Source organism: Rhea americana, unplaced genomic scaffold (assembly GCF_003343005.1).
Source record: "Rhea americana isolate MKP2758 unplaced genomic scaffold, rheAme1 scaffold_82, whole genome shotgun sequence".
Taxonomy (NCBI): domain Eukaryota; kingdom Metazoa; phylum Chordata; class Aves; order Rheiformes; family Rheidae; genus Rhea; species Rhea americana.
Genome location: NW_028187001.1, coordinates 1,715,259 through 1,738,029, shown reverse-complemented (window position 1 = coordinate 1,738,029; position 22,771 = coordinate 1,715,259). Strand labels below are relative to the sequence as shown.

At 37.8% G+C, this 22,771-nt stretch overlaps 2 protein-coding genes across 2 annotated transcripts in view; one reads left to right on the top strand and one right to left on the bottom strand.

Moving 5' to 3' along the window:
* Positions 1–21,497, bottom strand: part of SYAP1 (synapse associated protein 1) — a 29,965-nt gene extending 8,468 nt beyond the window's left edge. The window contains exons 1-8 of the mRNA XM_085323145.1: positions 21,188–21,497; positions 16,859–16,977; positions 12,122–12,188; positions 10,646–10,719; positions 10,170–10,309; positions 8,324–8,469; positions 2,031–2,089; positions 912–1,056 (exon numbers count right to left, since the gene is read on the bottom strand). Coding sequence (XP_085179271.1) covers positions 912–1,056; positions 2,031–2,089; positions 8,324–8,469; positions 10,170–10,309; positions 10,646–10,719; positions 12,122–12,188; positions 16,859–16,977; positions 21,188–21,374 — 937 coding nt within the window. The 5' untranslated portion in view covers positions 21,375–21,497. The remainder of the gene's footprint in view (positions 1–911; positions 1,057–2,030; positions 2,090–8,323; positions 8,470–10,169; positions 10,310–10,645; positions 10,720–12,121; positions 12,189–16,858; positions 16,978–21,187) is intronic.
* A 67-nt stretch (positions 21,498–21,564) lies between these two features.
* The window catches only part of CTPS2 (CTP synthase 2), a 78,090-nt gene continuing 76,883 nt past the window's right edge, over positions 21,565–22,771 (top strand). The window contains exon 1 of the mRNA XM_085323143.1: positions 21,565–21,743. Within this exon, the coding sequence (XP_085179269.1) occupies positions 21,715–21,743 (29 nt within the window). The 5' untranslated portion in view covers positions 21,565–21,714. The remainder of the gene's footprint in view (positions 21,744–22,771) is intronic.

The following is a 22,771-nucleotide window of genomic DNA, read 5'->3' as shown; positions in this document are numbered from 1 at the left end:
ACATTCATCAAGAAACCGCACGCAAGAAACTAATACTATTTTTTAAAATATTWAAAAAAAAATGTATAGCCAAGCTCAAGTTTGGATACCCATTAGAAAAAAAAATAGAAAACAAGGATTTACAGCATCCAAAACATGTATACTGTAAGATGGATTTTGAAAATCGTATTATGACAAGCATCTATATATAAAAGTATCTTCTTAGTAAATAGTTTGTTGTATATAGTCAGAGTCACATCATCACAGATTGATTTTATTTTTGTGCTTTCACACTAATTACTTCTTATGAATCATTTTAAGAGTAAGTCATATTTCATTTCTTCTGATCATTCTCAAAGCTATTTGTTAAAATTTAACTGTTCCAAACACATGTAAATCTTTTTACAGCAAAGGCTTCTGTAAACCCATGGCCTACTGCAGCACTGCCTTTTCTGCTGATCTTGATACACAAGAAGAAAACATAGTCTGACTTCCAGTAATGTACCTTACTATACTTAGAAGGATGTCAATTAAAGAAGGAAAAAAAAACAACAAAAAAAAACCCCACATGAATGTCATGTAAGCACCTATGAAAGAACACAGAGAAGGGAGAAGGTAGACAGAAAAAATATTCCACTACTCCCTTTCATAAATGAGCCACTTTAAATTGTTAGGTTCTATGGACTTAAACTCCTCATGAATAACATTCTGCACGAGACAAGGCTTGACTGTCCTAAATAACTATCACTATTTTTTTTTTGAATTAATCTATTTTAAATTACTCTACTAGAGACAGAAGGTAAGATACGGTTAAAGAAAACCCCTGCTTATTACATAGCCCTTTATAATCATAAAAAAAAAAGAAGCTACGTGGTAAAATATAAAACAGATGTCAAGATAAAGTAATTATCAGCTTTTTTTAAAAACCTTACCTTCTACTACTGAAGTCTCTTTTTTTTTGTCTAGCACTAGTTGTTCCATTTCTTTTCTTAGGTCTTCTTGATTCAAATTACAGGCATCAAAAGCATCACTCACAAATTCTGATACACCTGGACTTGTGGAGATCTCTTCCTCATCCTGTAATAAGATAGTTTTGTAGAAACTTATCCAAAACAGGAGGGAAAAGGTGCCACCAATACAAACTATYACTTGTGTGACTGTCTTTTAGACAAACAAACAAAACAAATGCATTACAAGTGCATTTTTAAAGAGTATTTTTGTACAGACAAGAACAACAGCTGTACTAAAAACAATCTGCTTTCCTTCCTAGGMTCCTTTTAGTATTCTCTTAGAAACTTTGTGTTTTGGTAATCTTCAGGAATAATAATGAACTCATAAATAGTTTAGAACAGTAGTTATGGCTAATATTAAATTTTAAACACAATTCAATAGCAACTTCCTATACACAAATAAAATTTAGAGAAGACTGTTCTTTGGAAATATGCTTSTTTAATTTAGAGCACTATATATTATTGCCAAGGGAATGCACAGCTCTACTTCTGCCAAGAGAGTTCTCTGGTATTGATTTTACATCACAGAAATGATCAAGTGTCATTAGGTGTCCAAGTTCATGTTTTTTGCAGTGTTAAGCAAAGCTCTTTTTGCTTTCACAGTAAAATAACCTTGCTACTGCTAAAGAGTTGGACAAAACACGGCACAGTGTCTCTGTGTGCACACGCACAAGAGTCTATATTTTAATGAARCTATCATGTTTAAACACAATACAAACTTTGTAATCCAAACATGTTGGAACCACCTCACTCTTCAGAGTTAGAAGAAACAAAACCAAAAAACCCCATGTATTATTACAATGTGGAGGATACTAATGAAATTATTTATTCTTCAGATACACTACCACTTTTTTCCTACTAAAAATGAGCTTTGAAGTGTAAATACTAAAGATAAACATTCTTATAACAGAACAGCACAGGGAACAGCAGGAACAGCAGCAAGTTAGCACAGAACTGGCATCACTCAAAAGGATGTATAATTACATATTAAATGACAGTTTCACATACTAAATATCAGATAAAATATAAAAGCATTTTTACCTCTTGAGATTTTAGCTGAGACTTTATTGTAACAGGTGGTGTTTTGGGCCGTACTGTTTCTAACAAGAGGAGAAAAAAAAAGGCAAATCATATTTAAATAAAGATCTTATTCAATCTGCATAGCTATTAAATATACAAGAAAACACTATTTTCAATTTTAAGGAATCCTTGTGGTTAAAGACTGAACTCAGCCATGGATGAAACATTTGCACTAAAAACAAGACCGAAGACAAGTGATTTTATATGTCTAATTAATTTTAAGTCAAACTTAACAAATTATATCTATATTCTGAATCCAAATGAAACCATGGGCACYGCTCTGCCCACCTCAAAATGATCCAAATAACTATGAAATATGAACAATTAGGAATCAAGGAAAAAYGTATTTTATAAAACACTCCTAGTTTGCACCATAGTGTGCAAAATCTATAATGTTATAAAGATGTAGACTTGCTTCTGAAATCCCACGGTGCTACATTGGCATGATTGTTCATATGCATGGACAGATCTTATTCTTGGTAGGTAAAGAACATTCCAGGTTTCCTCCTCCTAATGTAACTAGCAGGGTAGAGGAGTTGCCATGAAAAGCCATATGGTTGCAAGAACAATTAACATACTGGGCAGTGGTTATGTGCTTGTTTAGCAGTTTTTATTTGTTTAAACATGCAAAGCAGCTCTGAGCTTACAGCTCTGCATACTGTGATGTGCCCAGGTGGATCCCTCCTGCTTACTCAGCAATTTCTGAAGGGGGATTTTTTTTTTCATGTTTAGTTTGTAAAATTAAGATCAGCTCTAATTAAAATAATTCTTTAATTGGTGGTCCCCATTGCTTATGCAGCTCATTTACTCAATGGCTCTGGTTACACCCTCTTTATTCCCTCCTCTTCCCAATCTGCAGAGCATACGTTACTGTACCCAACATCATGCCTACAGAGGCAGCTGCACCCCCAACAGAGCAGACAGCAGGACTCTTGGTACCCAACATCATGCCTACAGAGGCAGCTGCACCCCCAACAGAGCAGACAGCAGGACTCTTGGCACCCAACATCATGCCTACAGAGGCAGCTGCACCCCCAACAGAGCAGACAGCAGGACTCTTGGCTGTTTGCCAAGTACCCAACGCACAGGGCGAGAGCGCTGCCCCAAGCTCCACTGCCCTCTCTCATGCAGGTGCAGCACAGCAACTTGGCACAGGGCCACATACCAGTCTGAAGTAACTAGCATACTATTAGCACAGGTTTGGAACTGCTGGCCTAGCATCACCTCCTACAAACACCTAATTTCTAAGTAAATAGCTCCTGATACCTGGAAAAGGATTAGAAACTGGCATTTGGTTACAGAGCTTGTGCGTATAGTTTCTGCTTTAGCATGTGGGATGTGACTGATTTGTCCCTTCTTTTTTCCTCCCTTTCAACCATCCTAAAACTTTGTGAAAATATCATGTAAGGAGGAAACAGATAGAGATAAAATGGAAGGCAATTAACTCTATTTTATAGACGTCAGTCAGCTTCGAGAAGAAACTCCGAACATTAGGAAGGACTCCTAGCAGACAACCACTTCTAGTTTTATTCACCAGTTAGGGTATCCAACCTTCAAAAAGGCCTTTTTAATCAAAAACAAAACACAGATGATTCTCAGTCCCCAAAACCTGTTAAAACTCAGGCTCAAGTAAAGTATAGTCTAGTAAATATATCTTTGACATTATATAAAATGTAGTGCTTAGGACAGTAAACCTATCTGCATATCCTATACTGGTCTTCTGAATTGTATGAGATCCCTGACAGGCCAAAAAATATTGCATTTTGTAAACCTTTGCTGATGATATGTTTGTTTTAAGCTGTGATGGTAAGTTTTTTTAACAGAACACTTCGCGTATTATCCAACAGATTCTTCTTTGATTGCAATTTCTAAGAGTTTCTAAGAGAATGACTCAAAGATAAGAGGTTTGTTCTTCAAAAGGGTGAGTTGCCCTGTTTCCCCTGCAGAGTTGAAACACTTTCATTGAAACAGCCATGTCTTGGGTTTGCAAATGTGACCTGCACACTGTACTGCTTAAAACCAAGGTTACATTGTCCTAGGAACTTACCGTTTAACACTATTCATTTAACTACACATTTAACTTGYGTAAAGGAAACATTCAGCATTGTAATTAATGACAGAAGTACTTTATTTGATGAGCCAATCAGCCACAACAGTAGCAGCTTTCTATTTTCTGAAATTGGTTTACTGAGGGAATGAGATGCAGAAAGAGAAATCAAATGAGAAGCTCTGTGATAAGGGGAAACATACTAATAGTAACCAGACTTCACAGTGAATATGCTTAAAAACAATAATGAAGAGAATTTTCTTCAGCAGAACTTACGCTTTACTAAGCTGGAGGAGATCTTTCAAAATGCTACCTTCTCCTTTACACTATGGACTAAAAGGCTCAAAGATCTATTGTAAGGCACTACAGGAACCAAAGATAGTCACTACTCCTATATGCAATATAATTCTATCAGTTGATATAATGAACATTCCAAAGGAGGAAAAAAAATCCATAAAAGATAAAAGAAAAAAAAAACACAAAAGAAATAAATCCCCTCCTCCAAATAAAAGAATGCATTCACATGACAGTTAGTTGTTGAGGCTGACAAAATAATAAAAATGCCAGAGATTTCCTGAGTTGATGACAGCCGCATACATAAAAGAATACCGCATGTAAAAGAAAACACAGCTTACTTTTCAGAAAATGACAAAAGTGGGACCTGAATATAGGAGGAGAATAGAAGTGATATGACACGAACAGCTGAGTAGGAAATAGGAAACAGGCCTAAATGTAGTGCACTAAATGGTAAAGACAAGAACTTTGTTATGATGAAAGAGTTAATGTAGGGCATTAAAGAATAGCTCTTTCTCACAAGTAACAAAAAGTCGCAGCTTACTTGAAACTGCATCTTGCAAGATTCTGAAATATCTAGTGAAAAGGGACTTTATGCTGCCAAATTCCTTGTGATGGAATCAATAACACAATTTCTCTCCTTTACCTGGACACCAAGTTACATAAAATACATGAAAAATATCTTTGAGATTGCTTTTTYCTCTCATATTGAGTTGGCATTATCCACTTGTCTCAAGCTATTCTTCCTCTATAATTGTTGGCCAGGCTATGACCTCTTGAAGAAATTAGGTTTTTGCAATTTTTTAAATCCTGCTTTTTGGCCAATATTTGAATAAGTGTAAGAAGAGCCAGTTAAGATGTGAAGGCCTTAGTTTTGCATGAATAGATTTTTTTWAAAAAAAATCATCAGTAATACTAAACAACAATACCAGCTAACAACAACATTATTGTCCATCTTGTCAGGCTTCTAATTAAAGTAAATATAGGGAATGAATATAAAAGAAAGAAAGAAGAAAAATGAAGTTCACAGGTTTGGCCAAGTAAAATATAATTTGATGATAAGAAAGGATGGGAAAGGATCCTGGGAAAGGATGTTAGACTTGCATGAAAATACAGAACTAGATGACACATTAACATTAGAGGGACAGATTTACTAGCTACTGTTTTTAAAAAAAGGGGGGGAAGAAAAGGGAGAAAAAAAAAAGAGTACAATTCTGGGGCTATATATACAGTTAAGATTAGACAAGAATAGGAGTGCAAGTGGACAGGCATAGACAACCAAAGACAGACTCCTACAGCATAGCATAAAAGGGCAGGAGTTTATCCACTGAAAAAAATTACCACAGAGGCTGGCAAGGTGGGATCAAAAGAGAACACCTTTAGTAGTGTCAAAATGATTTATGATAGTACAAATATGTGATATATACTCCATTGGCCAATATGGGCCAAGAGATTGTTACCATTTTTGTTAAAAAATGCAGCACAAGAAAGCAACACAAAAAACAGAAGCAACAATTTGGAACAATGTTCATAAATGGTACATACAAGGCATATACAGCAAGAGAAAATAAAAACAAAATGGTAACTGGAGAGGAACAAAAGGTCAAAGATGTCTTTTTTCAGGATATTTTATCTACTGAAAAAAACAATAATTGAATAAAATTTTTAGAAGCATGCATGGGTAGGTAAACAAATAAATAGATTAATACATAAAATAAAGACAAGCCATTGAAAGCCATTTCTGATATACATCAGGTATTAAAGGGACACTGCCAACAGAAGTATTCACTGTAAAAATGGAAGTAACTTGAAGTAACTCAGGAAAACTCAAATATTTTAAACATTTTCTAACAATTCTCTCAGTTGTTTCCCTATATAATCATATTTTCTCCATTGCTGTTCTGTTGTATAAAGAAAAAAAAAAACATTCTCACAAAACTCCCTAAACAGTAGGAATATTCACTATCATGTAACTTGCAACTTCATTTTTTTGTAACTGGCCCATTTTTAAACTAAAGTTGCAGAATAAAATACACAATAAACTATACATAGGAGAAGAATGAAGTAATTACAGTAAACGGATAAATCATGTTGGGCTATTTCTATACTGTCTTTGTTGATCTCCTCAGAGAAAGAAACCCTGGTCCTCACAGCCCGCTGGTGTGAGCTAATAGTTACTCCGCTCGAGGGCTAGCATCTTCTGGAGTGCACTGCCTGTGGTCACATTGCATAGATTTGGCCCAGATCTCCTCTGCACTCAATGTAATACCATCATGGGCCATAATTTCTTTTTTAGCTTACAAATCTAAAATAGTTACGAGCAGTGTTTTTATGATTGAGAGAGTGCTGTTCAACATGGGGATATACTGCAATGTTTGAGTATACACGCTTGTTGGGACAGCAGAGAACTGTTCTGGATAAAAGAAGTCAGAATTAGTACCTTCCTGTCTGGAGTAGATTCCAGAGTGAACTGTCCTGTCAGTCCTGGATTCTGACTGAGAGAAAACTACCTGATTCATTCTAGAAGGGAGCCTTGCCTGGGATAACATGCACTCACTTGAACAGACTCTGTGAGAAAGAGAATTAGCCAAACTGCTGGCAAACTACAGTCCGTTTTCAAAAAGTATCTTCTGTCCAATACAAAACTCTGTAAGGCATCTTGCAGCCTTCTCCTCACCTCAAGATTCAGCTGCCTGTGGCCAAGGAGTCAAGGCCCAGCTGCATAATGTCAGCCTAGACCACTGAGAAAACTGCCAAGCTGTGCAAGAACTATGAGAAAGTGTAAAAAGATAGGAAAGGTGAAATAACAAACTGAAATAGGATTACAGAGATAGGATCGTTAGTTGCACAAGGACTCAAGAGGAAAAATACCAATACAGAAAATTGTAATACACTGAGAATGTTGTAATAAAAAGGTAGAGGGTAGGAGGAATGAGTCAACTTGCCAGCCATCATTTGGTTGTCAGCCTGCCAGTGTCAACAGATTTGATGGAACATGACAACTTGGGGATCTGTGAATTTGTTGAAGGAGCAGCAGAGACTGACCTTTCTCCTTCTGCTTAATGCCTACTGGGCCAGCAAAGATTCTTCAGGTGTCTTATTAGGGTGGTGAATATACCTAGCTTAAGCTAGGATTTAATGAGCTACTAGATGTCTTCTGAGTGTTAAGAGTATAAAACAGTTACTAGCTAAGTTATATATATCCTGCTTGCAGAGTGTCTTTACACACGGCTAAAGATGCCCAATGACCTAAAAGGGGGCCTATAATGATATACCATATAAACTGATAAGTATAACAGAGGAAACTGTAACAGAAAGCCACCTGAGTTATGGTGGCTTTTTCCATCTCAAGGCTGAATCTCAGCTAGCTTCATGTCCCCCCCACCTTTCTCCATTTCTACAATATAGTCTATCCCTTTCCATGTTCTGTACGCTTCTGTGCCGTCCCCACCTACAGTAGTCCTACTGCTACATCACYAACTTACTTTTTGGCCTGAGGTCTAAGCAAAAGAACATGTGTTGAGACAAGCCTAGAGCAACAAGCATGCCAGCAGACTGGGTTGGCTAGTGCCTCTTGTCTATCAAATGAACCAAACATAAGTCCTGCTCTCTGGTAAGTCAAAAAAAGGTTCCAGAAACCACTGGAGTTCATGTCTTGAGCTATTATAGGCCAAGGACAAAATTTTCTCTCTTGAGATTTCCAGTATTCTATGAAAATTCCTTGAAACTGGAAAATGGGTTAAAAGTGCTAGAAACACCATCTCCCCCTTGACTAGGCAAAAACGTCCAGCAAGATGCCTGCTTTCATAGGAAAACCAGGATAAAAATTCTATGTCACCCAATGCATATAGTCAGTATGCATGACAGAAGTAAGACTATTCATGAGCCATGTCAAAACAAATCCTTTCCATACCTTTCAGTTGACTATCCTCTTCTCTCCCTTTGTTCTCTTCTTTCCCTACTGCTTGCTGTTGAGCAGCAAGTGCAGTGAGTTGTGCAGACTGTTTAATTAGGGACACCCTGTAGAAGTAATTTCTCCAGAAGACYTCTTCCTTTACACTAGAGAGAACAAGCAGATTTTGATGACTACATGTGGCATTGTGGTTTCTTCTACCAACCAGTGATGAAATAAAACTAAACATGTTGAGGGCAGGAGTAGGAAGAACTATCTCTTAAGTAAAAACTTAGAAATCTGTGAAATAAACACAAATTAAAAAAACATTTCTTGGGGATCTCTTACAAGATAATTACATTGGACTTGAATATATAATGGCAACAGGTTATTTGTTTAAAAAACACTTAAAAGCAGGCAGCAATGCAYATTTGGAAAAATATTATCCTGTTCTATCCCTCTTTCCAAATCATGTAGACAAACTCAATAAATCAAATAGCCCTGTTCTATTTACTTCCTCTCTAAAACCTACATTTTTTCATTGTGAAAAGATATGTTYATGTACATCTTCTCTAGACCTCGGGTGAAAACGAAATCTTTGATTTATGGGCAAAAGCCCTTCTAAGATTGCAGCAAGACTATTTCACTTTCTGCATGACTTTCAGCATGCTCTAGTCTGCAAGTGCAGGAATTTCAGTAGCTAGAAACTGCCATCTAGTARACAATCAGCTCTGGTAAGATGAAGATTATCCTATTTCCTCGGTGACATTTCCCACTGATGATTTCCCAGCAAAGTAGAGAAGACCCATTTTTAACCTAGAAGAAAGAGAAGCCAGAAAAAGCAACGCAGCTGGGTAAGGAAGCCATGTAGTTCAAGAAAGAAAGAGGAGAGACTGGAGTTACCTTTGTTTTTTAATTTTCAGGCAAACAGTGCCTACTGAGACTAAGAAAAGAAGAAAATCTATTAAGCAATGGGGTACGCTAGGCAAGAATAGCAGGACCAATCTGCTATTTAACACAGCAGATTTAACAAAGAGCTAGAATGCAGGCAGAGCAGAAAGGAACAGCAGGGAAGGGGTAAATACAATGAGGAGGAAGTTTTACAGAAGGAGGAGACATAAGATAGAGAAGCTCACAAAGCTGTTTACTTTCCATTCTCAGATAAGGAGACTAATGCTGGAAACTCCTACTTAACAAGAAAGGTGATCTGTGAAACAAGGTTAAGCAGCACTGTATGGAACCAGATAGGGAAGGAAAACAGGACTAGAATAAAATTGAGATTAAGAGGCCATACTAGAACAGGCTAGAAGTGCTGGCATAAAAACATTATTTATCTTTCAGTTAAGTCCACTAGAAGGCAGTCACAGCACAGAGCCTTTTTCCATAGCTTGGTTCAAAAATAGTTCTTCTTGCCTCCATTACTTCTATTATAATCTGTCTCTGTAATGCATTCTTTTGTTCTTTCTCTGGAGGGCCTCTATCTCTACTAATCTTTTGGGGTGTCAATTACAGCAGTAGATCAGAAAAGTTCTGTTGCAATATTTACCTTTCTTTAGGAAAAAATTCTTAATCAATTCAGTGCCTTGAACTTGGAAAAATTTAAGACCTCTACCATACTCAAATCTTAACAGGTCCTTAGTCCTTCTGAATTTCAAACAGAGCTACTTTTTAGCCTTTCTTTTAATTGCTAAACTGCAGTGCACCTGAAGTATTCCCTGTATTTAAAATTAGCAGATACAAAATACATACAGTGGAAGTACATACTGGAAAACTAAAGGAAGTAAAAAGAAGAAAGAGTAATTTACAGATATTAAAGCAGAAGTATTACAAGTACAATGATACACAGTTACAAGCAAAAATTACTTACTGTTTAGGAACAAGATCAAACCTCATCCGATTGAGAAGTTCATCTTCTTGTAACATAACCATTGCAACAGGGTACATTTGATCAAAGTCAAAATTAAACTGAACACCTGCTGGAGGATCCCGCAGAAAATTTCGTTTATCCTTTGAAGAACATATTACAGTTGTTAACTGATATCAGAAAAAAGATACTGCATTCAACACACATGATCAGCAATCTTACTTCCCACATATTTCTAATAGCACAAAGCTGCATACCCTTCCAAAAAAAAAAAAAAAATTGGGGATCTATTTCAAGTCAGTGCCAGAAGAACTCCTATTTATTCTTGCATGTTACTAATGCAGTGACAGATATCTAAAAAGACACCTATTGACAATACACAACTTAATAATACCAGACAAACTTACTTTGAACATAAAGGAAGTTTTAATCTCTACAACAGAAAAAATTCCAGATATTGCAGCAAACAAAATACTTACTGCTGATAAGGCCAGTATTTGTTGTTGAATTGTTTCTTCTTCATTGCTATCTACCCAAGGAGGCACTGCTGCTTCTATTATTAAAAGGGGGAAAATAATTACCTTTTATATTTTGTATTTAAATGTAATAAAAAACCTATCACTAAACAAAATAACATAAAACATCACATAGATCAGTATGCCAGTTAATTATGCCTTGAGCTTAGTTTAGGAAAAAGGAACAAGAGATGAGCTCTAGTAATGGATCTTTGCTTAATAAAAATAAACAAAAATTTAAATAGCTGTTGATTTCTGATTTGCTGATTTTAAAACCAGAACTTTAGGGTTTTCTTCCTACTGTTCTCAGACTTGCAGTTTTTTAGTTTAGTTACTAAAGTAGCGTTGTGTAACTGGCTGAGTGGTCTGCACATAGAAATCAGACAGTTTAAAGTGCAACTAGAAATTTCTAAGTTTTCAGGATAATTTACTATTAAATCAATTTTTTGACATCCAGAAGGCTGGTGTTAGCTAAGGAAGTAACTCCTTAGCTATGGAAAAAAAGAAGTTCTAAATTCATTATAAATTACAACATGTTATACAYGGAATAAGCATACTCCGGTTGATCTGATTTACGTTACACAGCTATTTCCAGAAGAGTTCATTGTGTAGGCCGTAATGAGAGAAAATTAACTATTCTGGATGCGCAAAAGTAATYAATCTCTTCATTGGCTATGTTGATTCAGCCTGTAAAGATACTGTGATGCACTGCTGGTAGTCTACAAATAATTCTTGTGCTCTAGAACTACTGAAGCTTGGTTTCTTATGCACCTGGCATATTTAAGATCTTTCTCCCACATGGATTCACTAATGCGCAATAGGTATGTGCTGACACTAATACTTCTTTCAGTTAAACTACCTCTCTCTCTCTTTCTCTCTTTTGTCAATCCAGCTACCTATCTTCAGGAAATTTATAGAAACCTATTTATYAACAGATGCCAAAGTTTATTAATAAAAAGAGAGACATACAGACAGCATGATCATATGAGCAGCACTGCAAGAAGAAACTAGATGAACATAGTAATTACAGACAGTATGAAAAATTTCATCATGATCCATTTAAAATTGTTTCATATTCAGTGTTTAAGAACAGAGCCACTATTTATTCAAACCTTAAAAAATTATGGCATTCAGGTTAACACGTTGAGAAGATAAGCCAATGATGAAACATAACATAGAAAAAAAATTGCTTAGTAGAGTCTCAGTTAGATGACCTCATTATTTTTATTATTTAAAGATCATGGTAAGTTAAATCTGGTTAAAAAAGCAATCTACACCAACGTAACACTATTACTTTACTAGTCTCCCATAAAAGTGGCATCTTCCCACAGCATACATTAAGCTGTGCTATAACTATGTTTCATTAAACAGAGTGAACTTAATTATCCAGCTTCCACTAAAACTTTAGTTTATGCACACCCTAATAAAAAAGCACAGTACCGGATTTTTTCGTTTGCTGCTCTTGCACAAATTTCTCTTGTTCCTTCTGAAAGTCTCCAATAATTGTCTAAAATAAAAATGAAAGAGTCACAAGAAATAAAAAACTTCACCTGTTTCATGTTTAGACAGAAAATGCTTTCAAATACATTGTGATGTCATATTCTAATAATCTCAATCTTCTTTTTTGTAAACTAACCAGAGATGTTTCACATCAATCACACATTCCCTTTTACTGAGTCATTCTATTTTACCCTTAAAATCCTACCTGACAAACTCAATTTGAACATCAGCATACTATGAAATACACTTATCTCCTTACCAAATCAAATACAAACAACACAGATTATCTGCTTAGACCTATATAGAACAGCTTTTTAAAACATTATAAACATTCAAATATACCCTTGGCCTTAAAACGTGTTTTAAGGATTGACTAAGGAAATATATACATTGCAATAACAATTTTACAAGTCAAACTTAACTATGATTTTCAGTTTGACTCAGTGAATTTCTGAAATTGAATCATTTCTCCATTTATGATGCTGACAAATTTTCATCAAGGACTCACTTCCAGGAATACTCTATGTTGAGGTTTATACTAAAAATAGAGAATGGTCAAAGAAGAGCTATATGCATCACACATTTTTACAGCAGAAGATTCAGGGTTTTCAAACAAATTTCCAAAGTCAGTGTGCCATAATCTAGAAGTAACAATGTAAATGCCCTTCTGTAGTAGAAAGCAAAGACAAAAAAGGAATCGAGCTAGAAGTTAAAACTATAATATTTAAATTACTAGTAAGATAAAAATTGTAAACAGAGAGATCTATTGATGAATTAAACAAGTTGCCAAGAAGCATAAAAATGCTAAGTCAAATCACAGTGAATCCCTATTAAAAAGTTTCCAGTCAAAAAACACAGCATTTCAGCATAAGGTAACATCAGTGAAAGAACTACTCTAGTGTTTGTTATGCAAATAGATCACACTGGCTCCTCCCAATCTTAAATGACATGAATGTTGAGTATTTAGAGAATAAAATACTTCACGTGGTACAGGAGAAAAGCTTTTGGATGCTATGAAAATTATAAACTGATTTCCCGGTATGCAAGCTTTTTAGTCAAAATAAGGAATTAATGTTATTCTACCTAGGGTATGCACAGAAAAAAAGAAAATGTTATTTCAGGCATAAGAAAGGGTAGCTAAGTAACCAGCAGTGTATTTTACAAGCATTACTGTTTCTAAAATAAAGAAACATTATCAAATAACCTTCTCAGTCTATTTTTCCTTTTTTTTTTCTTTTTTTTTCCAGCTGACATACAGCTGCAGATATTCTGTGGATCAAAAGTGTGCTAGGTAGATATATTCTCTATTACACAGGATACTAGAGTCTAACTTTGCTACTATGTACAGATGGCTGTCATTAAAAAGTCAATGAAATCTGGAGACAAAATGAAGTCATAAGAGAAGTTTAAGAGTCATTTGATGATTATGTTGAAAGAGGGTATGAACACCAATTATAGCAAGAAACTTAAGCTCACTGTATTGTTTATGGAGGAAGAAATAAGAAAAAAAATGCGAGGCTTTTTCCCCAGCCAGCCAAATCAATGAACAGCTCACAGATCCTTAGACAGGRAGGTCAGAGAGAGGAGGAGGAGGAGGAGGAAGCATGTGGTTGTACCTCTCATCTCTGACACTCTCCCACACACATTCTCTCACTACACCTGGGTTGACTTTGGACGGTTCCCCTCCCCTTTTAAGCTGCCTTTGCCCACAAAGTGCACAACATAGACTTTTTGCTAGTTTTGTTTTCTGCCACACTTGCGACTTAAGGCATTGAAAGAACACAAGAACGTTAAGCAATGGATCCAGCAGCCAGGAACAGTGAGAGGAAGCAGAGAGAAATGGCAGGATTGGGGACAGAACAGGATAGTAGTGAGCTGTTTCACTAGCTCACTAGGCCTTATAAAACTATAACTGTATAACTCTACAGGCTTCCTAGACAATATCTATAAAGCTGACTTAATTCTGATTTTGTTTCAGAGATGCATTTAAGAGACATGTTACAGCATTTTCTCTTCCCACTTAAAAAAAAACCTGAAGACAACTGCTGAAGAAAGAACCCACAYCTTACTTCTCTCAGACATCCCCCAGCTGCCTGTCTCAGCAGAAAAACTACCTTAAGCAAGCAAAACTACCTGAGCTATATCAACTTAGAATTCACTGACTTAAACTTATTTTAACTGAAAAGCGCTGAAGAGCAACTTCCCTGCATCTCTTCTTAAGAAGCAAGGCAGGTATAGGCAAAAGTGTCTTACCCTAGAACAGCTGAGGAAAAAAAATCTGCAGCTTCAAAAATACAGTCAGATCTTTTGGTCAACAATTACAATTGAATCTGCTTCTCCCCTATGACCCTTCAGACCTTTTGATCAGACTTAGATTAACAATAAAATTGCAACTAACCAAACTTCGGTCAAAAAAGCACACACATTCCTGTTTTACATCTTCAATGTGAATTCAAATTTAGTTAAGAATTGTAGAACTCTCAAAGCATATTAGATGTTCCATTTCATGGTTACCAGCTTACAGAGGATAACATCATATGCTTCCAATGTGGGGGACACAGTTCTATTTGCTTTTTTAATCACAGGACCACATTATATACCTCCCTCCGTAAGAGTTCTGTCTCACTGACTGTACCTAACTTTTCCTCTGTTGGAACTAAGGACTTTTAAAGAAGGCAGCTGTTATCAAACCAGAAGACATCTCATAAACAAGATGCAGAAGACTGCCGAGAGAGAAAGGACTGTCTTAATTCAAATAACTGAATGCAGTCCCTGAAAGCTGATTTAAATCCCTGAGCAACAGAACTGCTCTAAGTGTAGGCAATTAAACCTAATTTTTCCACAGAACTGACCTGCAAATGTGTTGAATACAAATGTGCTGAACACTCATTGCTGCATCTAAGTTGATGGAAGCCGTGTGTTTATACACTGTTATTCACTCTGGAAATTTAGGTCTAAGTTGTCTCCTACTAAAGACTCAAATTAGTAGAATCTTCTGAAGATGCTGTAATCCTCCAGTTACACATAAATCGAAGCAGTAACACAGACATTTTAAAAATGCGCACCTTTGGACGACCCCAATGTTCATCTAATTAATTCTTTTGCTGAGACATGATTGATTTTGCCTCACAGCCACATAATTAAAGCTTTAAATCTCCAGTAACAGGGGTTCTATACCCTAAGTTACCCACTCTCAAACTTACTTGCCTGTATCATTAGAAAGATCTTAGTTATTTTAGCCAAGATTCTTTAGTAGCAAATTGTTTACTACTTTAACAACAATCACTAGAAATGGCAGACAGTTTATCACAGACATCTTTGTTACATCCCTTCCTTAATCCTTGTAAAAAGACTAAAACAAACCCAATTCTTCCAGCCTTTCTTTCTATGTCACCATATTTAAAACTGTGTTCTGTTTTTCCTCCAGTTTATCTACATCCTGAAGGTTACTGAACACAGACACAGTATTGAGTAAAGAAAAGAGAAGATTAACACAATTTAAGATTTCCCAGTGATACACAGATACATACAGACACACACACACGTGTGTGTGTGTGTGTATACGTATTTTTTTTACAACAGCATTCACAGAYGAACAAAAATCCCCAGATGACTTCCACTAATACTGCTTCTAAATAATTTTGCCTCCTTTGAGTTTGCTTATTTTTCATCTCTTCAGTCACGACATTTCCAAAAGGGAAGCATAAAACACTGCCTTGCTGATCTTAGACAATGTTTCCATTCTTATAAAGAAATCAGAATATAGTATGGAGATTCAAAATTATATTGTAACTTTTCCTACTCTGTAATAGTCTGCAAACCTTAACCGTACTCTCTCTCCTGCAACAGTTGAGCTATAAATGCAAATATTACTTGAACTTTGGCTATTATGCTTTTAATTTGAAAGCAAACTTTTTTTAGTCTGTGTCTTTTTTAAACATAACTGCAAAGATTCTTTTTAAAAAACATAAGCTGTACCTGACTTAAAATAACTTCACCTGATCATTTTCATAAACACAATACAAAAACATGCACATGAAACTCACGTCACACTTCAGTCACACAATGAGGCTCAACATGCAGACCAGATGTCACAACATGAAGAAAATCATCAAACTGCCTGCCATCTCACAACAGGAAAACTGAACTGTTTCCTACTCCTAAAACTTGCAAATGACCACTGTAAGGGACAAATGTTTTAGAAAAGTGCATGAGAAAGTTAATTGTTTTCTGATTAAAAACTTGAATGTTGTGCAGTGAACAGGGCAAAGGACCACATAATGAATAACGTGAAGAAATCCTAAACAACTCTTCAGTTAGAGAGCACTGCATAACAGTAAGCCTTCAAAGTAATTTTAATATAATAAAGAAACCCATCATGGTTAGATATATAACTTCAGTTGTTTTTATGAGTGCATATATTATTAAGCTTACAGAGAAGCTGTTCTATTAACTGCATTTTCATGTACAAGTTTCTRTTAACAATCTTTTGGCACGTCTAGTCTCTATGCACACTGTAGTAAAGCAGTTAGTCATGACAGGAGATATCTGTGCTTGAACCATCAAATTCCTAAAGCAAATTTAAGGAAATCAAGTGTCATGTGCCAGATTCGTTACACATTCCAATAACAGTAAGCAAGTAGATGTTACAGATAAAGTAATCTAAAAACAAAATACCTTATCAATTATACTGTCGATTTTTCCTTCTTCTACAGACTTCTTTATAGTTTGTGCTGTTTCAGCAACCGATTCAGATATCTTTTTTGTAGCAGCAGTGGCAAAATTGAAGAGAKAACCTTTCACAGATGAGAAGAGAAACAGCTGAAAAATACCTCTTTACATCCAATCTTACTAGATTTCTTTTACTGTTCTACATTTGGTTACCTACTGAAAGCCGCCTTTCAGAATCATTTAACTTAGCTTCTTGTCTACAAAGAATTCCTAAAATCCTATTTATCCTTTTTTAGTTCTCGTTCTTTAGTTACGTTACTGTATATTTGATCAAAAGTTTCTGTAAATCACAAACTATCACACCAYAAACTTGTTTACTAAACCAAACATTTCTAATAAACCTTGAAATGCTGCTCTCCTATCAACTTTCTGAAGCAATGTCTTTTMTAACTTCAATTATTTAAGTAATACATAGATGTTAAGCAATGAAGTAGCTTTAGCAACATGAGTAAAAGTTATTTTTTAATTAAGAAAAATCAATATGCATAATAAAGTCTTATGAAGTGAGTCAACAAACACATTAAAAATTTCTGGTAGGTAAGACTTCAAATTCTTTCAGAAGTCTTAAGGTAGAGTATTGCTCTTGATACTGCTCCTTTTCTGTTTTGAACTTTTCTTTTTTTCTTTTTTTTTTTTTTCTTTTTTTTTTTTTTGGTTTATTAGCTTCATTCTTCTGAATGGCGTCAGAACAGCAGTAACAAATACTTTCTAAAACTCTAATTACCATCCTTTATACCAGCAGTGCAGAACTAAAGCAAGGTGGCAAGAAAAGAACTGTATAGCACAAACAGTTGTCCTGTATTGTTAGTTTTTAACTAAGGTATCAGAACACACCCGAGAAGGCAAGCACCAAGATTTAAATCATTAACCTTCAGAAACATTAAATATCAATTTATTGACAAAGTACCTTAACACAATATTGAGTAAGTTTATTTCTCAGATAGTTACASGATGTCACAAGCACTGTATTAAACAGATGTATTATGTGTGTAATTTCACAATTACAGTATATACAATGTCAGTAAGTACCTTCCTTGTAGGAAGATGTAATGGTGTTTTTAAGCTGCATGGTGATTATCAGAGACAGATTTGAGGCGTAAGAAAGAACGCGAAGCATGTGGGATAGCAAGGATCATTCAGTTATTTCTTGAAAACTGACTTTTACATAGGGGACTRTTAAAAACAAATAGCACTTGTTAGGGGCAGGGTGGGGGAAGGAGAGGAAAGAAAACAAGTATCTTTCTTTTCAGGACCTCCCAACAATTCAAATTGCCTTTTAGGTTAAAATGTAAAAAAATAACCTTAGCATGCAAAAAAATGTGAGTTATTTTAACACATACAGCTGTTAACAACTAGCAGAATAACTTGCTCAGGAGTAGTTATGTCACTTTTTGCAAAGCTGGCTGCTGTTCTTCGCGGCTTGTAAAATGTTCTTTCTTAATGATGTCACCAAATCTGCACTGAAAAATGCAGAGGTCTAGCCAGTCCTTAAGAAAGCCAGTTTTCTATATGTAAATTTCATTTATAAGTCACAGAATAGCAACAAACAGAATTCCTCCCAGGGCTTGCTAGCATCTTCTATATCTCTTATCAGGCTTTACACCGCATCACAAGCTTCAGATGATATATAAAATGCCTGTCATATACTTTACCTATATATATATGTGTGTGTGTGTGTATATACATACATACATATATATGTATGTATGTATGTATGTATAGAGACACACATACACAGAGTATACTCCCTATGCAGTATACTCCCTATGATAGTAGAGGAAGCAGCAGCCTACTGGAGTGTTTCCCTGAACTTTTATTTGTTGTTTTACACAAGAAAGCTTCCAGGGTTGCATATAATTGTTTCAAATGCAAAAGGTCCTCAAACATTTGTTATCACGGGTAGTGTATGTTACACTACAACACAGCAAATTTTTGGTCTAGTTGAGCAAAGTGATTTTGGCCAGAACTGAAACTAGTCTGAAGACCAAAATATTTTTTCTGTCTATCAAGGACAAGTACTCTTCTTATACCAAGGTGCTTGCAAAGCCTCAATAGGAGGCAGTACTTGGTCTAATACACTAGTGGTGGAAAAACAGTATTTCCACTTTCAAAGGACCAAGAAAGTTTACTTCCTTTTTTCCAAAACTATGTTTGTATTAAGAGTATTTTGCAAGCAATATTTATATTTTCAGTTTATATTGACAAATTCTCCAATCGGAGATGATACTATGCTCGCAATGCTGCCTTTTGTAATAACATGATAATGAACATACAAGCAATATGTGCAAGATTTCAGTTTTACTAGAAGAATTCTTTATGTGCTAGGCAAATCTGTAATGTCTATCTGCATTTAAAAGACTTCTCAACCACAATCTTCTGTTGTGTTACAGACATGGATGGACCAGGCATCCATGGATCACTAGATCAAATTCTCACTTCCAGAGCAAATTAATTCACTGAAATTTAATCTGAAGGATTTGCTTTTTTTTTACAGATTACTGTGTTTACTGTTATGGGATGGACCTTTAAATGCATAACAATCAATGCTTACTCTTCCCCTGAAAACTCAAGTCTTTTTTCCCTCCTCCACAGTCAGACTGATTACTACTGGATTAGAATCTACTTACAATGCTAACCAGAGCAGCACCTATGAACAACCTACATAGATAATCCGCTGCAGTTCAGAGAGCTCAAGGCAAACCATATTCATGAAATATTTCATGAATATTTATATTTAGCCTCTCAGGCTAAACTTTCAAAAGAGATCGATCCAATATTTCAGAGCACCAATAACAAACACTTCAGCAATGAAGTTTCACTTCGTATGAATTTTATCTAAGAACCTACTATAGTAAAACTGAAGTCTTACCTACATATATTTACAACCCTATCTCATTACAGCCGACTTTAACAAAAGTTATTTTTATATTAAAAAAAATGCGAAACTCACACTTAAGTATATTATTCTGCATGCTCACATCACTTTTATAGTCAGAACAGAATAACAGATAAAGAAATATTTTATCTATTTATCTGCTCATTCAATAACTTTTCTAAGATAGATAATAACTGAAGTGTTTGTAGTCAATGTCTTGATTCATACTTCAAACACCAAGAATTTTTAAAATGATTTTTGACTTCCAGGGTGGCAATATCCTTCAACAGCACACAGAATTGTTAACAATTCCCTTAAGCACTTATTGTTGTCAGTTATCTAAAAGGAATATCTTCTTATTTTGGATTTTATGAGAATCAGCTCACTTTCAAGCTTCCAGCTTTATCAACTGCATGGAACTGTTTCAGAAACGTGGAGCAGATTGTAGGAAAAACTCCAGTTTGTGAAATGCACAGTAGTGATGTATGTCATAGACCATAGTTAACAAATGTGATTTAAAAGAGATGCAAAACAGGAAGATATATGGGAACATCAGAGAACAAAAGGGTAGAGAAAAAAGGCTTTTACACATTCTTCACTGACTAGCTAACTTCATGTGCATTACTGCTTACATCTGGAAAGACAGACTTTTGTTGCCGTTTTTGTTTTTTTAAAGAGTATTCTGGTCATCTCCTAAGGGCTGACATTGCCCCTTTTGCACTACAGAGCAAGCTACATCAAAGTTGTAGTTATCTGGATGAAAACAGAATTTTAACTTTGGTGAACTGAGAACAAACATGCTTAACGCAACTTAACCTGGTGCCTACTYAGTTCAGTTAAAAAATGGTTTAAGGGAAAATTATAACCCTAAACATGCCTTAAACTAGTCTACCTTCGCTCCTTCAACCGCTGGCCTATGTTACTGTTACCATACAAAGACAGTTTTACTCCTTTAAAACCACTAGGCGTTTTGTTTGTTTGTTTTCTTTTCTTTTTAACACTAATATAAGCACTACTCCCCAGGTGAGGTGGCCAGGGCAAGACACCTTCCCCAACACGGGAAGCTATTCCTTTACTGAGACCTTTACCGTTCCCCTGACGTGAAACCCTTCCAGCAGCGCTGTGTGTGTATGGCGGGGAAGGGGGAGAGCAGCGGGGGGAGGACTACTTGGAGCGCCCTCACACCTCTCCGGTACCTCGCGGGCCGGCCCTTAGGCTACCGGTACCCTAGGTTACCGCAGGGGAGCAGAGCAAGTGCGGCAGGAACACACAAGCCGCCAGGGCCGCACGGAGAGGAGGCGCTTTTCGGTCAGGCGCAGTGCCCCCCCGGCCAGCATCAGGGCCGTGCCGCCTCCGCCCAGCTCGCCCCCCGCCGSCGGCGGCGCGGGCAGGACACTCACTGCCGAGTCCCTTGGCCTGGCTGAGGAGCGGGTCCGAGTCCGCCTGCAGCTCCACCTGCTCCTGGTTCCGCGCGCTTGGCTCCTCGCCCGCATCCGCAGGGCTGCTCCGGCCCCCCTCCTCGGCCGGCAGCAGCTTCTCCTCGCCTGCCCGCTCCAGCCCCAACCAGCTGCCCAGGCCGCGCAACATGGCGCAGGGGCGGCCGCAGCCGCGCTCGGCGGTTGCCGGACGCTCCTAACGGCGCGGGCAGGGGGCTGGCGGTGCGGAAACCCGGGCGGCCCGCTCCTTCCGCGTACGCCACTTCCGACCGGGGAGGGGAGCAGAGCGGAGCGGAGGCGAGGCGCGGCGCTCCGGCCTGCGTCGCGCACAGCCCCGAGGGGCGGGGGGAGGCGGAGCTGGCAGGCGAGGCAGGAAGAGCGCCGCTCGCGAGGGGCGGGGAGGCGCGACGAGCTGCGTGCGCGGCCGCCGCCGGGCACCTGCCCACGCGGGAGCCGCCGGCGTGGTTCGCGCGCCCGCGCCGTTCCTCTGTATGCATCTCGCGCGGAAGGCGTACGGCAGGTAACTCCCCCTCGCTGCCACCAATGTGTTAGGGTTTCCTCAGTCTTGGCTAGCAGAAAGCGAGCGAGGCTCGTTCGCTGGTTACCCGTGGGATCTGGGTAAGGGCTTTATGCCAGAGGCCGCAGGAGTCAGCCAAAGCTAGGGAAGGAGGTGGGCAGAAAGCAGTAGGTGACCCTGTATTTCTCTTCCAGTGTAACGTCTCTGGTCTTTAGAGATATGCTGCTTTCCCCCCCAAAGACTTGCTTCTGTTTGGAGATCCCCTGCTATGTGGTTACTTCAATATTTAGAACTGCCTAGAGAAGCTGGTTTGTCTGAGTACAAAGTTTGATTCTGGTCATGAGTGCCAATACCTAACTTTACYGCTTTACATACGGTGGCTGAAGCCCGTGCCCCTGGGGTAAGCATTTGCATGAGGGCTTGCAAGGCTGAGRCCATAGGCTGCCATCAGACCATGCTAGCAGCCAAGGTAAATCAGGCAGTTTTGCTCTGGTTTTTGTGCCTACCTTGCAGCAGAGCTGGCAGAAGGCCATGAGTGCTTCCCCTTTGCCTCAGATGATCTGACATCTGGCAAATCCAACYGAACTGCATCCTTATGTAGCGCAGGAGGATGTTTTAAAGGTCTTGAAAAATGTTAAAACCAGATTTTTATCAGTTAGCAAAGTTGGGAAGAGAACTAACTGCTCTGTGTTTGAGGACTGAATTCAGTATGTGCTCAGAACTTCAGGCCCTGCAACCTGAAGAGCTTGAACGACAGCTGGTTTGCTTCCCAGTAATGACATCTCATCTCCAACTTCGGGCTGCTGGTTGCTTTAATTACCCATTTTTTAAAAGCCGTTTGCCCGGCCTGTGAGCCCGCGGTGGCTCAGGTGAGAGCGGGCCCGTGCCAGCACCTTCCCGTCTCGGTTCCGCTCTCCCGCCCGAGCCGCGCGCAGGGACGGAGAACGGCCGCCGCCAACGGCCGCCGCCAACGGCCGCCCTCGCGCCGACCCCTGGGGCGGGGCGGGGCGAGGCGAGGCGGAGCGGAGGTA